The sequence below is a fragment of the Chelonia mydas genome, chromosome 8 (assembly GCF_015237465.2).
Source record: "Chelonia mydas isolate rCheMyd1 chromosome 8, rCheMyd1.pri.v2, whole genome shotgun sequence".
Lineage (NCBI taxonomy): Eukaryota > Metazoa > Chordata > Testudines > Cheloniidae > Chelonia > Chelonia mydas.
Genome location: NC_057854.1, coordinates 40,393,802 through 40,406,755, shown reverse-complemented (window position 1 = coordinate 40,406,755; position 12,954 = coordinate 40,393,802). Strand labels below are relative to the sequence as shown.

The 12,954-nt window shown below is 44.9% G+C and overlaps 1 protein-coding gene across 16 annotated transcripts in view; it reads right to left on the bottom strand.

Annotated features, from left to right (window-relative positions):
* Positions 1 to 12,954, bottom strand: part of LOC102944278 (P-selectin) — a 48,298-nt gene that overhangs the window by 4,825 nt on the left and 30,519 nt on the right. For 15 of the 16 annotated variants that reach the window (XM_043552963.1, XM_037906845.2, XM_043552950.1 and 12 more), the window contains 3 exons: positions 6,606 to 6,791; positions 4,308 to 4,430; positions 1,214 to 1,244 (listed from right to left, as the gene is read on the bottom strand). In XM_043552963.1, the coding sequence (XP_043408898.1) occupies positions 1,214 to 1,244; positions 4,308 to 4,430; positions 6,606 to 6,791 (340 nt within the window). Of the gene's footprint in view, positions 1 to 1,213; positions 1,245 to 4,307; positions 4,431 to 6,605; positions 6,792 to 10,261; positions 10,434 to 12,954 lie in introns of those variants that run through there. The other variant, XM_043552958.1, reaches the window with a different exon arrangement.

Here is a 12,954-nt window from a genome sequence, read left to right as displayed (position 1 = left end):
ACTGGTATAAACCTGGAGTGATAGGAAATGAGAGAACCCCACCATAGGTCAAAAAAGCCCTTTTCTCTCTTAAGGAGCTAGTTCTTCCACCCTAGGCAAAGTAAGAATTGGGGCACAGATGTGGCAGCTCCTGAAGACTCACGCATTTTCCTGAATGAGCCACTGCATCTGTGTCTGGGAGGATGTGTTATCAGAGTCTCTTTATCCCCTGAATGTGGTGCTGTAACCAGTCATGATTGCACATAAATTTTGTACCTATGTTCATATGGATCCATATTACAAGTAAACAGCAATGAACTTAATGCCCCCATCTTGTGAGCCATTCTCATGTCTATTGTTTACAAAACCTTTACTGCCCTTCCAGGCCTAAGCCTGCACTTCACAGAAAGCCAGGGTCTAACAAAAAAACACTATACATGGGTCTTCCTCAGGGACTCCATGCCACGATGTTTTTGGCTTCATGGTGGAACACACTTTAAATTCTCACAACGTGGATTATAACAGAGACCCCTGTTAAAACTGCAATTTTTAAAGGACCCAATGAAAGAAATGGCTCTCTGTGTTATTATTTTAAATACTGGAATTTAGTAATAAAAAAGCACGGTAAGACAACAGGCAAGACAATCCCATTGACCAGGACAGGACTCCTATAGAGCCCTAGCTCATTCTGTTGGTATCTACTGACTAGTTGTTTACAATGTGTATGCAGTCCCATTAGCAACACATGTAAAACAGTGCACCCTGCCTTTGTTTGGAACACTGGCAAATCATTGTTAAAAATGCACCTATCATGCCTCTGTGTATGCACAAAGTGTGACTTCCAAAGGCTCATCATTTGGTCTAATCAAAACCAGTTTTCATTGTAAATCTCAAAGCCCATGTTGAGAAGGTGTCTATGTCCCTGCTAGAATTCAGCTTTCTAGCCTCAGCTGGTTCAGCACTAGAGTTATTGATGTAAGGACTATATGACGTTTTATGATGAGGGAAAGTGCCCTACACACCTCGTGCTTGATACCATAAACCATTCCTGTTCAGACTTTCAAAAAAATTCACTTTTGGGGTTGGGCACGAATGTTTCACCCCAAAAGGCTAAAATTTTTGGAAGGGCTGGGTGAGGAAAAACAGGGGACTGGCAAGCTCCATGGTAGCTGCAATGCTCATGAAAGCCATGGTACAAGTTAGAGTGATCAGCACACAGAGCACATTGTCTTACCTGGTGGGATTCAGCAGTGTTTTTTCTTCCTCTGATGATGGAGTTGAAACATCCATGGGATGGTGCAGAAACAACAACAACAAAACAGATCTCATCAGTGAAGGGTATGGTAAGCAAGTGGGATAAAGCAGTCTCTGACAGACTAACTTCTCACCATGGCTTCCGAGAGCAAATTCTGAGATGGTTAGTGGAGATAAACTGTGCTCAGGTACATATGCCCCCCATGTAACGTTATATATCTCAGGGGAACACCCTATACCCCCATGTTCATCCTTATAATATGATTGCGTGGTATCCAAAGTTTGTCATGTCGGGTGTCTTCGGAAGCCTCATGATGCACTGAGCATTGTTGTTATAGTATAGTAACATTATAGGTTGTAATTTCATGTATATAGTTATGAGGTTGAAAATATATCCTCATGGCTTAAAACAAGCCCAGGCAAAACTCTCCAGGAACAGAGGGGCAGTTCACACCTCGTCAAGGCATGTATGGAACAAACCCAGCCCAGCCTCACAGGAACAAAGGACACTGTCTGAGGCAACAACAAAATATCTGTTGGACTCTGCAGTGAGTTACCCCCTTCCTTTGGTCAGTTTGGGACTACGATGAGGTAATGCTCACCTGATCCTAAAGGAGTGGGGGTGAAGCCAAGGGGTAAGAAAGAACATGATAAAAGGGAGAGACGTTTGCCATGCTGGCTCTCTCTTCCACCATCATCTACAGACACCACCACCAAGCGACTGAAACGCTGATCAAAGGGTAGAGCCTGGCTGAAGGGCAACCACCCAGTCTGTGGTGAGAAGCATCTAAGTTTGTAAGGGTACTGAAAGTGTTAAGATCAGCTTAGAATGCATTTTGCTTTTATTTCATTTGGCCAAACCTGACTTCTTGTGCTTTGACTTATAATCACTTAAAATCTATCTTTTGTAGTTGTGATGTTATTGACATAAACTGTGACCATATAGATCATTGTTGCAACCAAGATCCTATAGTTGCACCAAATATTGTACAAAGGTTGTTGTGTGAGGTGTCTATGAAAAGGTTATGATTTGATGGTTATTATTATGCTATCTGTATGTGTGTATCATTTTTGTAGTTGAAGTTATGAATATTGGCTATGTACTTGTATCTCAATGTGTTTGATTCTAAGTAACATTAGTAAAGCATTTGGTCAGCTTCTTGAGAAGAATTTGCAGATTAAGTGCCCAGTCAAAAAACACTTAACTGACAATGGAACTTGGGAAACTGCAATCCACATACGAGAAGTCTTCTGGGACATTCAAGATAGCATGTGAGCAATGGCTGCTGCCTGCAAACTGAGTCATGCATGAACATGTGACTTGCCCAGGTGGCTACAAACTCCATCTTGTTGCTGTGATTTTGCATTGGAGAACAAAGGAGTTTCCGCCCACAAGGGAAAGAACGTAAAAGAACGTAAAATGGATACCCCTCCATTTTGTCTTCAATCCTGCTTCTTACTTCTGGAGGAATCTTGATACAAACTGAAGCTCTGAACAAAGGACTGAATGACCCATCCCAGCTGTGGATGTACTCCAGAGATTTCATTTGAACCTGCAGTTTATTCCAGCACTGCTATAAACCTGAACCAAGAACTTTGCCATTACTGTATGTAATTGATTCCGTTTAACCAATTTTAACTCTCATCTATATTTCTTTCTTTTACGAATAAGCCTTTAGATTTTAGATTCTAAAGGATTGGCAACAGCATGATTTGTGGGTAAGATCTGACCTGCGTATTGACCTGGGTCTGGGGCTTGGTCTTTTGGGATCAGGAGAACCTTTTTTCTTTTACTGGGGTATTGGTTTTCATAACGCTTTATCCCCATAAGGAGTGGCTGCTGGTGGTGATACTGGGAAACTGGAGTGTCTAAGGGAATTGCTTGTATGATTTCTGGTTAGCCAGTGGGGTGAGACCAAAGTCTTCTCTGCTTGGTTGGTTTGGTGTGCCTTAGAAGTGGAGAAAACCCAGTCTTAGGCTGTAACTGCCCTGCTCTAAGCAATTTGTCCTGAATTGACACTCTCAGTTGTGTCGCGCCAGAGGCCGCATCGTTACAGTAGTGAATACATTTCTTTGTTTATTCTACCTGAAGTAGTGCATTTAGTTTGAAGCGTGTCAGAGACTCCCCTTGGGATAACAAGCCTGGTACATATCAATTTCTTTGTTAAATTGATGAACTCATATAAACTTGCAGCGTCCAGGGGCATAACTGGACACTGCAAGACAGAGGTTTCTAGGGTTATGTCTTGGACCAGAGATATTGGCTAGCATCATTCGGCTGCACAATCAAAGCAGCGGCTGGCCAAAAGTACTCACTCACATAGCTGGGAGCAGCTTAAGTGCCAGAGGCTGTGCGGGAACAACCAGGGTGTGGGGTTCCCACAGCAGAGCAGGGTAAGGATTGGAGTGACCTAGCAGATCACCGGTCCAGATAACACCAGGGGAAGTCACACCCCACCTGGCTAGACTCCATGCCTGAGCAGAGGGAAGAGAACTGGGACCACCTTAATAATGCCATCTGAGCCAAGGGGCATGGATACAAGGCCTCTGGGACAGGTGAGATTATTATTAGGAGGGCCCAGCAGAGCAAGGTGCAGCTGACAGGGCTCCTATCTCTCTGTTGTGGCTTTGTTTACCTCCTGAGGAAAAGGGATGGCATTGGTTACCCTCAGAAAGGGTTCCAGCATGCCAGCCTTCTGTATTTCAGACCTTTGGACCTCCCTGAAAATAGTGTCAGCAGCCACACTGGTTCTGTTGACTTCGGGGGGGGTTGGCTCAGCCCCTTCATCTCACCAAGCCTCATCAGGGACAAAGATGCTGCTGACCTCAGCCATGTGAGGCAGAATAGAATCCAGCTCCTACTTCAGCTATGCTGGGTCTGCAGGGCTGAGGAGAGGGTGTACTTTTGTCCATAAATAGGCACACAGGGATGAACCACATGGACTAATAAGGGGCCATCTTGAATCATTTTTCTGACCTTAACTGCACTTCTTCAAGGGATAAATCACCTGTTTCCAGGCAAATGCCCACAGCAGTAATGACCAAAGGCACAAACAAAGCCATGTATTTCTTACCTTTGTCACTGAGACGCTTGATTAGCAGAGCTATGAGCATTCCTGTCAGCAACAGGGCCACAAGGGCCACAGCTCCACCACCCATGTAAAGCAGGACTTGCTTGAAATAGGGAGCAGCCTCTTCTGAAATAAATTCCCAGGCCAACGTGTTAGGATTCAGATCACTGGGTGTAAAATTTTCAAAAGAACCTAAGCGTCTTAGGGCCAGATTTTCAAAGGTATTTAGGTCCCTAGTGAGACAAACAGGCCCTAGTGGGATTGACAAAAGCACCTAAGAAGGTGAGGTGCTGAACTCTGGGAGTTGTATGCCTCTGACATTCCCACTAGGACCCTGTCTGTTTCTTTAGGTGCCTTGATACTTATAAAAATCTGGCCCTAAGTGACTTGGATGGCTAGGTCCCTTTTCAAAAGTGACGTAGGCACTTAATGGGACTTAGCTGTCTAAGTCACTTAGACCTTGCAATGCTGAATGAAGCAACACGTAAATACCTTTAAAAAACTGAGCTTTAGACTCTTGAATCCCATTGAAAGTTACTGGGACCCCTGCTCCTAAATCAGATGAAATTAAGTGTTGATAAATGCAAAGTAATACATTCTGGACAGAGGAGTGCTGGAACCTAGGTAGAAGTGGGGGGCCTGCAAGGCCTTGCTTCCTCCGTGGCCTCACCCCTGCCTTCCTCTTCCCCCAAGGCCCCGCCTCCCCTGTGGTGGAGGGTCCGGGGCTCTCGACAGTGCGCGTGCTCCTTGGATGGCTCTTATCACTAAGTGACCAGTTGTCCTGATTTTATAGGGACAGTCCTGATATTCGGGGCTTTTTCTTATATTAGCGCCTATTACCCCCAAACCCTGTCCTGATTTTTCACACTTGCTATCTGGTCACCCTACTTACCACGGCCCAGCTCAGGCTTCTAGCAGGGCCTCAGGGGGAAAAGGAGGAGCAAGGGGCGGGGCCATGGAGAGTGGCCAGGACTAGTGGTGAGGGGGAGCTAAGGCCCACCTCAGTCCCCCACTGGGAAGAGGCTGGTGCTGTGGGCAGGGGGTGAGCTTTGCAGCTGGGGAACTGATCATCAGCTGCTCACTGTGAAACGCAGCCCCTGCCTCCGCCACTCTGTGCCTGCCTGGGCTTGCAGTTTGGGGGTACAACGTGGCCCCCTGCCCCCACAACTACGTCCATGTAAAAAGTGGGTGGATATAGCCGGTTCTGGCACCCTTGGCTGGAGGGAATAAATCCATCCATCCATCCATTCATCCATCTACCCCATCCATCATACTGAGTTATAAATAAGCTGTGTGACCTAAGGAAATAGACTTGGGCATCACTAGGGACAATTCAATGGAGAGTGCTGTTCTGCTTTATGTGCAGTGGCGGTCAACAAACCAAACAAATTGTTAGGGTGCAAATGAAACTGGATGGAGCATAATATGGAAAATATAGAGCAGCATTATAGAAAGGAATGGGATGCCCTTGCATGGGATGCTATGTGAAGTGCTGCTCACCACCCTCAAAAGTGACATCGCAGGATCAGAGCAGGGTGGCTAGAGAGACAAGGAGAGAGACTGGGATTGTTGCCATAGAGAGGGGATGGATAAATGAGGACCTGATAAAAGTGACCTGGAGAAGGTACTGGAGAGTGTTCTCCCAGTCTCATAGCATAATGGGACATTCAGTGAAAACGAAAGGTGGCAAATTCAAATCCGATACATGATCACACAGTGCACCAATGTGCTGGTGGTACTCTCACAGATACCAGGGCAGGAGCTTTTCAAGGCCCAGCAAGGCATTTGCTGTTTATACAGATCACAAGAGGATCAGGAGTTGTAACAGGAAACACTAAATATAGAGTCTTGGAGGGACAGATACCCTCTTGCTTGAGTCAACCACTAACTAGTGGAGCAAATCATCCCACATCTGCCTGCTGTGGGGCTTCTTGCACCTTCCCCAGCAGCATCTGGTGCTGGCTCCTGCCAGAGACAGGATACTGGGCTGAGCTACATGGACATAGTGTCTGATGCCCACTGGCCACCCTTGTGTTCCACTCTCTAGTGCTTGCTGGTTTCACCCAAGTATGAAGCTTTGCAAAGGGATGTAATTATTAGTATATACCTCAAAGGGCCCTGCTCTTCCTGTCACCGAGCCCAGCCTCATTTGGCAGCCCCTACATCTCCTTCCCCACATTGGGAATGCTCAGTCCCCACCTGAGCATCTCCACGTTCACCCTCTTGTCTCTCTCTGGCAAAGGGCTTGCAAAGGAAAAGCACTGCTCCACGTGGAAGCTAGAACATGGCAAAACAACGTACCTTGGCAGGTAGGCATCTTGTCTGACCAGTGCGCATCAGGCTGGCACCGCACCCTGCTCGTCCCATTGAGGAAGTAGCCCTGAGTGCAGCGGAAGCGACACACTGACCCATAGCTGAAGGATCCCAGAGGGTGGGAGCAATTCATAAGAATTGGCTCTAGGCCCCTCAGCTTGGGGCATCTCATGACTGGAATAAAGAAAACAAATGATGAAATGTTCAGACTAGGGCTGTTGATTAATTGTAGTTAACTCAAGTGATTAACTAAAAAAAATTAATTGTGATTAATCGCAATCTTAATCGCTCTGTTAAACAATAGAATACCAATTGAAATTTATTAAATATTTTGGGTGTTTTTCTACATTTTCAAATATATTGATTTCAATTACAACACAGAATATAGAGTGTACAGTGCTCACTTTATATTATGATTTTTTATTACAAATATTTGCACAGTAAAAATGATAAACAAAAGAAATAATATTTTTCAATTCACCTCATACAAGTACCATAATGCAATCTCTTTGTCGTGAAAGTGTAACTTATAAGTGTAGATTTTTGTTTGTTATATAACTGCATTCAAAAACAAAACAATGTAAAACTTTAGAGCCTACAAGTCCATTCAGTCCTATTTCTTGTTCAGCCAATCACTCAGACAAACAAAAAGAACAGGAGTACTTGTGGCACCTTAGAAACTAACAAATTTATTTGAGCATAAGCTTTCATGGGCTACAGCCCACTTCATCAGATGTTTGTTTACATTTATGGGAGATAATGCTGCCCGCTTCTTATTTACAATGTCACCTGAAAGTGAAAACAGGCGTTCCCATGGCACTTTTGTAGCAGGCATTGCAAGGTATTTACATTCCAGATATGCTGAACATTCGTATGCCCCTTCATGCTTCAGCCACCGTTCCAGAGGACATGCTTCCATGCTGATGACACTCATTAAAAAATAATGCATTAATTAAATTTTTGACTGAACTCCTTGGGGGAGAGTTGTATGCCTCCTGCTCTGTGTTTTACCCGCATTCTGCCATATATTTCATGTTATAGCCATCTTGGATGGCGTCCCAGCACATGTTGTTCGTTTTAAGAACACTTTCACAGCAGATTTAAAAAAACGCAAAGAATGTACCAATGTGAGATTTCTAAAGATAGCTACAGCATTCGACCCAAGGTTTTAGAATATGAAGTGCCTTCCAAAATCTGAGAGGGACGATGTGTGGAGCATGCTTTCGGAAGTCTTAAAAGAGCAAGACTCTGATTCAGAAACTATAGAACCCGAACCGCCAAAAAAGAAAACCAACCTTCTCCTGGTGGCATCTGACTCAGATGATGAAAATGAAAGTGCGTCAGTCTGCACTGCTTCGGATTGTTATCAAGCAGAACCCATCATCAGCATGAATGCATGAAGGGACATATGCCATATGAATCCTTAGCGCATCTGGCATGTAAATATTTTGGAACACCGGCTACAACAATGTCATGCAAATGCCTGTTCTCACTTTCAGATGACATTGTAAACAAGAAACGGGCAGCATTATCTCCTGCACATGTACACAAACTTGTTTGTCTGAGCGATTGGCTGAACGAGAAGTAGGACTGAGTGGACTTTAGGCTCTAAAGTTTGACATTCTTTTATTTTTGAATGCAATTATTTTTTGTGCATAATTCTACATTTGTAAGTTCAACTTTCATGATTAAGAGATTGCACTCCAGTACTTGTATTAAGTGAATTGAAAAATACTATTTCTTTTATTTTTACAGTGCAAATATTTATAGTAAAAAATAAATATAAAGTGAGTACTGTGCACTTTGTATTCTGTGTTGAAATTGAAATCAATATATTTGAAAATGTGCAAAACATCCAAAAATATTTAAATGAATAATATTCTATTATTGTTTAACAGCGTGATTAATCAAGCTATTAATTGCAATGAATTTTTTAATCGTGATTAATAGTGATTAATTTTTTTAATCGCTTGACAGCCCTAGTTCAGACCCATCTCGCAAAGTTCAGCCTTAAATATTACAGCACGCAATGCAGCCATTGCCAACCTGGGAAGACACCCTGACCTCAGTACACCCCAGTGGAGCATGGAATGCAGCAGGGATGGATGGATAAAGAGCTCAGAGGAAGTGGGTCACTGATAGCTCTCACAATGTAACTGGGAGCATGCAGTGTATACCTCCTGCTAGGAAACTGTAACTAGAGACATTGGCTAAGCACCTCTTAAGGTCTGTCTGCACCGCAATCAGAAGCGTGACTGGAGCATACGTAGATCAGGCTCCAGCCCAAGCCTGGAAGTCTACACAGCAATCAAATAACCCTGCAGCCTGAGCTCTGCGAGCCCAAGTTGACGACACAGGCCAGGTGCAGGTATCTAGTTGCTGTGTAAACATTCCCAGCTCAGGTATGTCTACACATGTTGCAATCCCACCACTGACTGCAATGCAAACATACTCTTTGTGTGGAACATCGCTGGTGTTGAACACCAGCCTGCAGCTACACGAGCAGTGTGCTTCCTCTCCAGGGAGCAGCTCGGACAGCTGTGCTACCCCTCATTACAGAAAGCAAGTGCAACTGTCATGAAGCCTAGAGAGCCTAAATCATAATAATGGGGAAAGGGGAGCCTTGCCTTGAGCCTCTAGTTCAATAGGTGAGACTGAAGAGCCTGTGGTATGGAAGTCTGTGGATTACGACACAGAATTTGGAACCTTTTAATACAATTCATACCAACCCCATTTTTCCTATGATAGCTCCATTCAGCACTGACAGCTGCTTTGCAGGCACACATTAACAGCCATGCCTGAGGCCTGTTCAGAGCTGTGTTACAAGATGACCTGGAAAATTATTCTAATCAATCTGACACTGATACTAGAAAACATAATGGAGCAGCTGATACGGGGCTCGATTAATAAAGAATTAAAAGAAGGTAATATAATTAATGCCAATTAACATGGGTTTATGGAAAATAGATCAAACTAACAATATCTTTGTTTGATGAGATTAAAGGTTTGATTGACAAAGGCAATAGTGTTGATGTAATACATATACACTGTAATACACATACTTTGTAATACACTGTAAGATGTTTGTCTTGGTACCGCACGACATTTTGGTTAAAAAACTAGAACTATATAAAATTATGGCACACATTAAACAAATTAAAAGATGGCCAATTGATAGGTCTCAAAATTTAATTGTAAATAGGATTCCTCATTGAGTGGGTGTTTCTAATGGGGTCCTTCAGGGATTCGTTTTTGGCCCAACATAAAATCATCACTGATAAATTTTTCAGATGACACAACAATGGGGGGAGTGGTAAATAATGATGAGGACAGGTCATTGACACAGAGCGATCTGGATCTGTTGGTCAGTTGGGTGCAAGAAAACAATGTACAATTGAAAACAGCTAAATGGAGAATCATAGAACCATAGAATCACAGGGTTAGAAGGGACCACAAGGGTCATCTAGTCTAACCCCCTGCCAAGATGCAGGATTTGTTGTGGCTAAGCCATCCAAGATGGATGGCTATCTGGCCTCCTTTTGAAAACCTCCAGTGAAGAAACTTCCATAACTTCCCAAGGCAGTCTATTCCAGTGTCCGACTGTTCTGACGGTTAGGAAGTTTTTCCTGAGATTTAATCTAATCTAATACATCCAGAAACAAATCATACTTACAGGATGGGGGACTCTATCCTGGGAAGCAGTGACTCTGACAAGGATTGGGGGGTCATGGGGATAATCAGCTGAATATGAGCACCCAGTGTAACACTGTGACCAGAAGAGCTAGTGTGATCCTTGGATGCACAAAAAGGGGAATCCTGAGGAGGAGCAGAGAGGTTATTTTACCTCGGGTTTTGGCACTAGTGTGACCATTGCTGGAATCCTGTATTAAGTTCTAGAGTCCATAATTCAAGAAGGATGTTGATAAATTGGAGAAGGTTCAGAGAAGAGCCATGAGAATGATTAAAGGATTAGAAAACCTGCCTTATAGTGACAGATTCAAAGAGCTCAATCTATTTATCTTAACAGGGAGAAGGTTAAGAAGTGGTTTGATCACAGTCTATAAGTACCCATATGGGCAACTCTGATGGGAGGTATAAACCCCTCACTGGCCAAGAGGGGGTTAAGTAAGAGTTAAGGGCTAAGGAAGCCTTACCCCATGCCGTTGCCGAGCATGTTCAGCCTGGAGGCATGGTTTAAAAGCCAGCCAGGCAGCTCAGTCTGGGGCTGTGCCCTGGGAGCTCCCAGGCAGGACCGGAGCTGACCCAGCATCGAGCAGGGGAGCCATAGCACCCAGTGGCCATGATGAGGGCTGGAAGCCCAGAAGGAGAAGTCTACCAGAGACAGGCGGCAACTGGATGGGATGTGGATGGGAGTAGGAAGTGGCCAGGGAAGCTGACTGGAGGCTGACACCAAAGGGAGAAAGGTGAGCAGCTGAACCAGTCTCTCAAGGTCCTGGGTTGGAACCCAGTGGAGTACAGTGGGCCTGGGTACCCCTACTCCCACTCGAGCAGTGACCAGTAGGCGGGACTTCTGCCACATCTGCGCCATTGCCATTGACTGTTGCCACTTGGTTGGACTACTGCCACATTTGAACTATTGCTATTGGGCAGGACTCCCACCATACTTGAACTGTAGCCCTTAGGCGGGACTGCCGCCATATCTGAAAAGTAGCCATTAGGCAGGAGGCCCTGTATGACCCCTCTGCCCCCGATGACAGCAACAGCTGTTTGATAGTGTGATCTTCAATCTAGCAGAGAAAGGTCTAATACAATCCAATGGCTGAAAGTTGAAGCTAGACAAATTCTGATGGGAAATAAGGCATACATTTTTAATAATGAGAGTAATTAACCACTGGAACAATTTACCAAGGGTTGTGGTGGATTGTCCAACACTGACAATTTTTAAATCAAGACTGGATATTTTTCTAAAAGATCTGCTGTAGGAATTATTTGGGGCAGTTCTCTGGCCTGTGCTATACAGGAGATCAGACTAGATGATTGCAGTGGTCCCCTCTAGCCTTGGAATCTATGCATCTATAAGATTGCTCAGGAACACCATGGTGCAGGTTCTGAGCAGCATCTGACACCAAAATGGGCCAGGATTTTGGATAGTTCTAGTGCCTTAAAAATAATAAGCCTGATTTTAATTTCAGTTTGAAGGAAAAAAGAAAGAACTTGCTCCCTCTCTGAAAGCTTTCAATCTGTGTTTCAACCAGAAATAGGACTTTTAGTCAGGTAATAGACATGTGAAGTTGACACCCAATAGCTAGGAAAAACATGGAATTCACAGCTATTCACTTAAAAATGAGAAGGAAAACTGACAGAAAAGAGAGCTCTGCCAAGGACCCCCAATGTTGGGTAAAACACCAAGCTGTACATAATACCAAACAATGAGTGAATACATAAATGCATGCATGCCTGGGAGATGGGAAAGAGTTAGTGGGCCTCATTTAGTCCAGTCCTGGAGACAAAAGGGAGGGTTGTGGGGGTGCTTCAGATATGGAATTCCAGGAGAAGTGGAGTCAGGAGTAAAGTACTGAGTGGTGAAATGAGAGGGCGATGGGGTGCCAGGTGAAGTGGCACAGCGGGAGGGGGGGTGCTGGAGGGTGGGAACCAGGGGATGGTTACGGGGTGTTGCTGCAGGGCTGGGTTGCTGGGGGCTTGTGGGGAGTGGGTGACATGGGAGTGAGGTGATACTGTGAGTGGACTGTAAGTGTTATGGTGCCAGAGGGCAGGGTCACACAGAGGTTTTGGGGGGCCAAGGGAAAAATCTGCAAATGAGACCACCCCTTCCAAAAAATCCAAGGGTGAAAAACACTGACTGACTGGAGGCCAACGGGGTGGGGATGGAGGGAGGCTGACAGCAGTGAAGATCGAGCAAACTCACACCCAGCAGTGGCTTCTCTCCCAGAGCTGGGCCCGGCTTCCTGTTCTAGGTATTGTGACCACACATGGTTGCAGCACCAGAGTTGAGTGGCACTGCTACCCCATCCACCAGGTTGCAAGACTATTTGGTTTGGGGGCCCTTTCAAATGGAGGGCCTGGGGCAAACTGCCCCTTTTGCCCCACTCCACGGCAGTTGAGCTAGAGTAGTGCGGTCTATAGGAGAGATGGTGCTGGTAGGTGGGATGCCAGGGATATGGGCTGATGAGTTGTGCAGTGTCAGGAGGAAGGTGCCATGCGTGTGCTAAAAAGTAAGGTGCTGCGGGGATAAGTTAGGAGAGGTGTTTGCTAGGGAGTGTAACATCCATCTTCTAACTTTGCACTGCTTTAAATGGCTGAACAAGGCGCAGCGCAATGGTGACCCAGATCCATTGTCTCCCTATTACAACTTTCT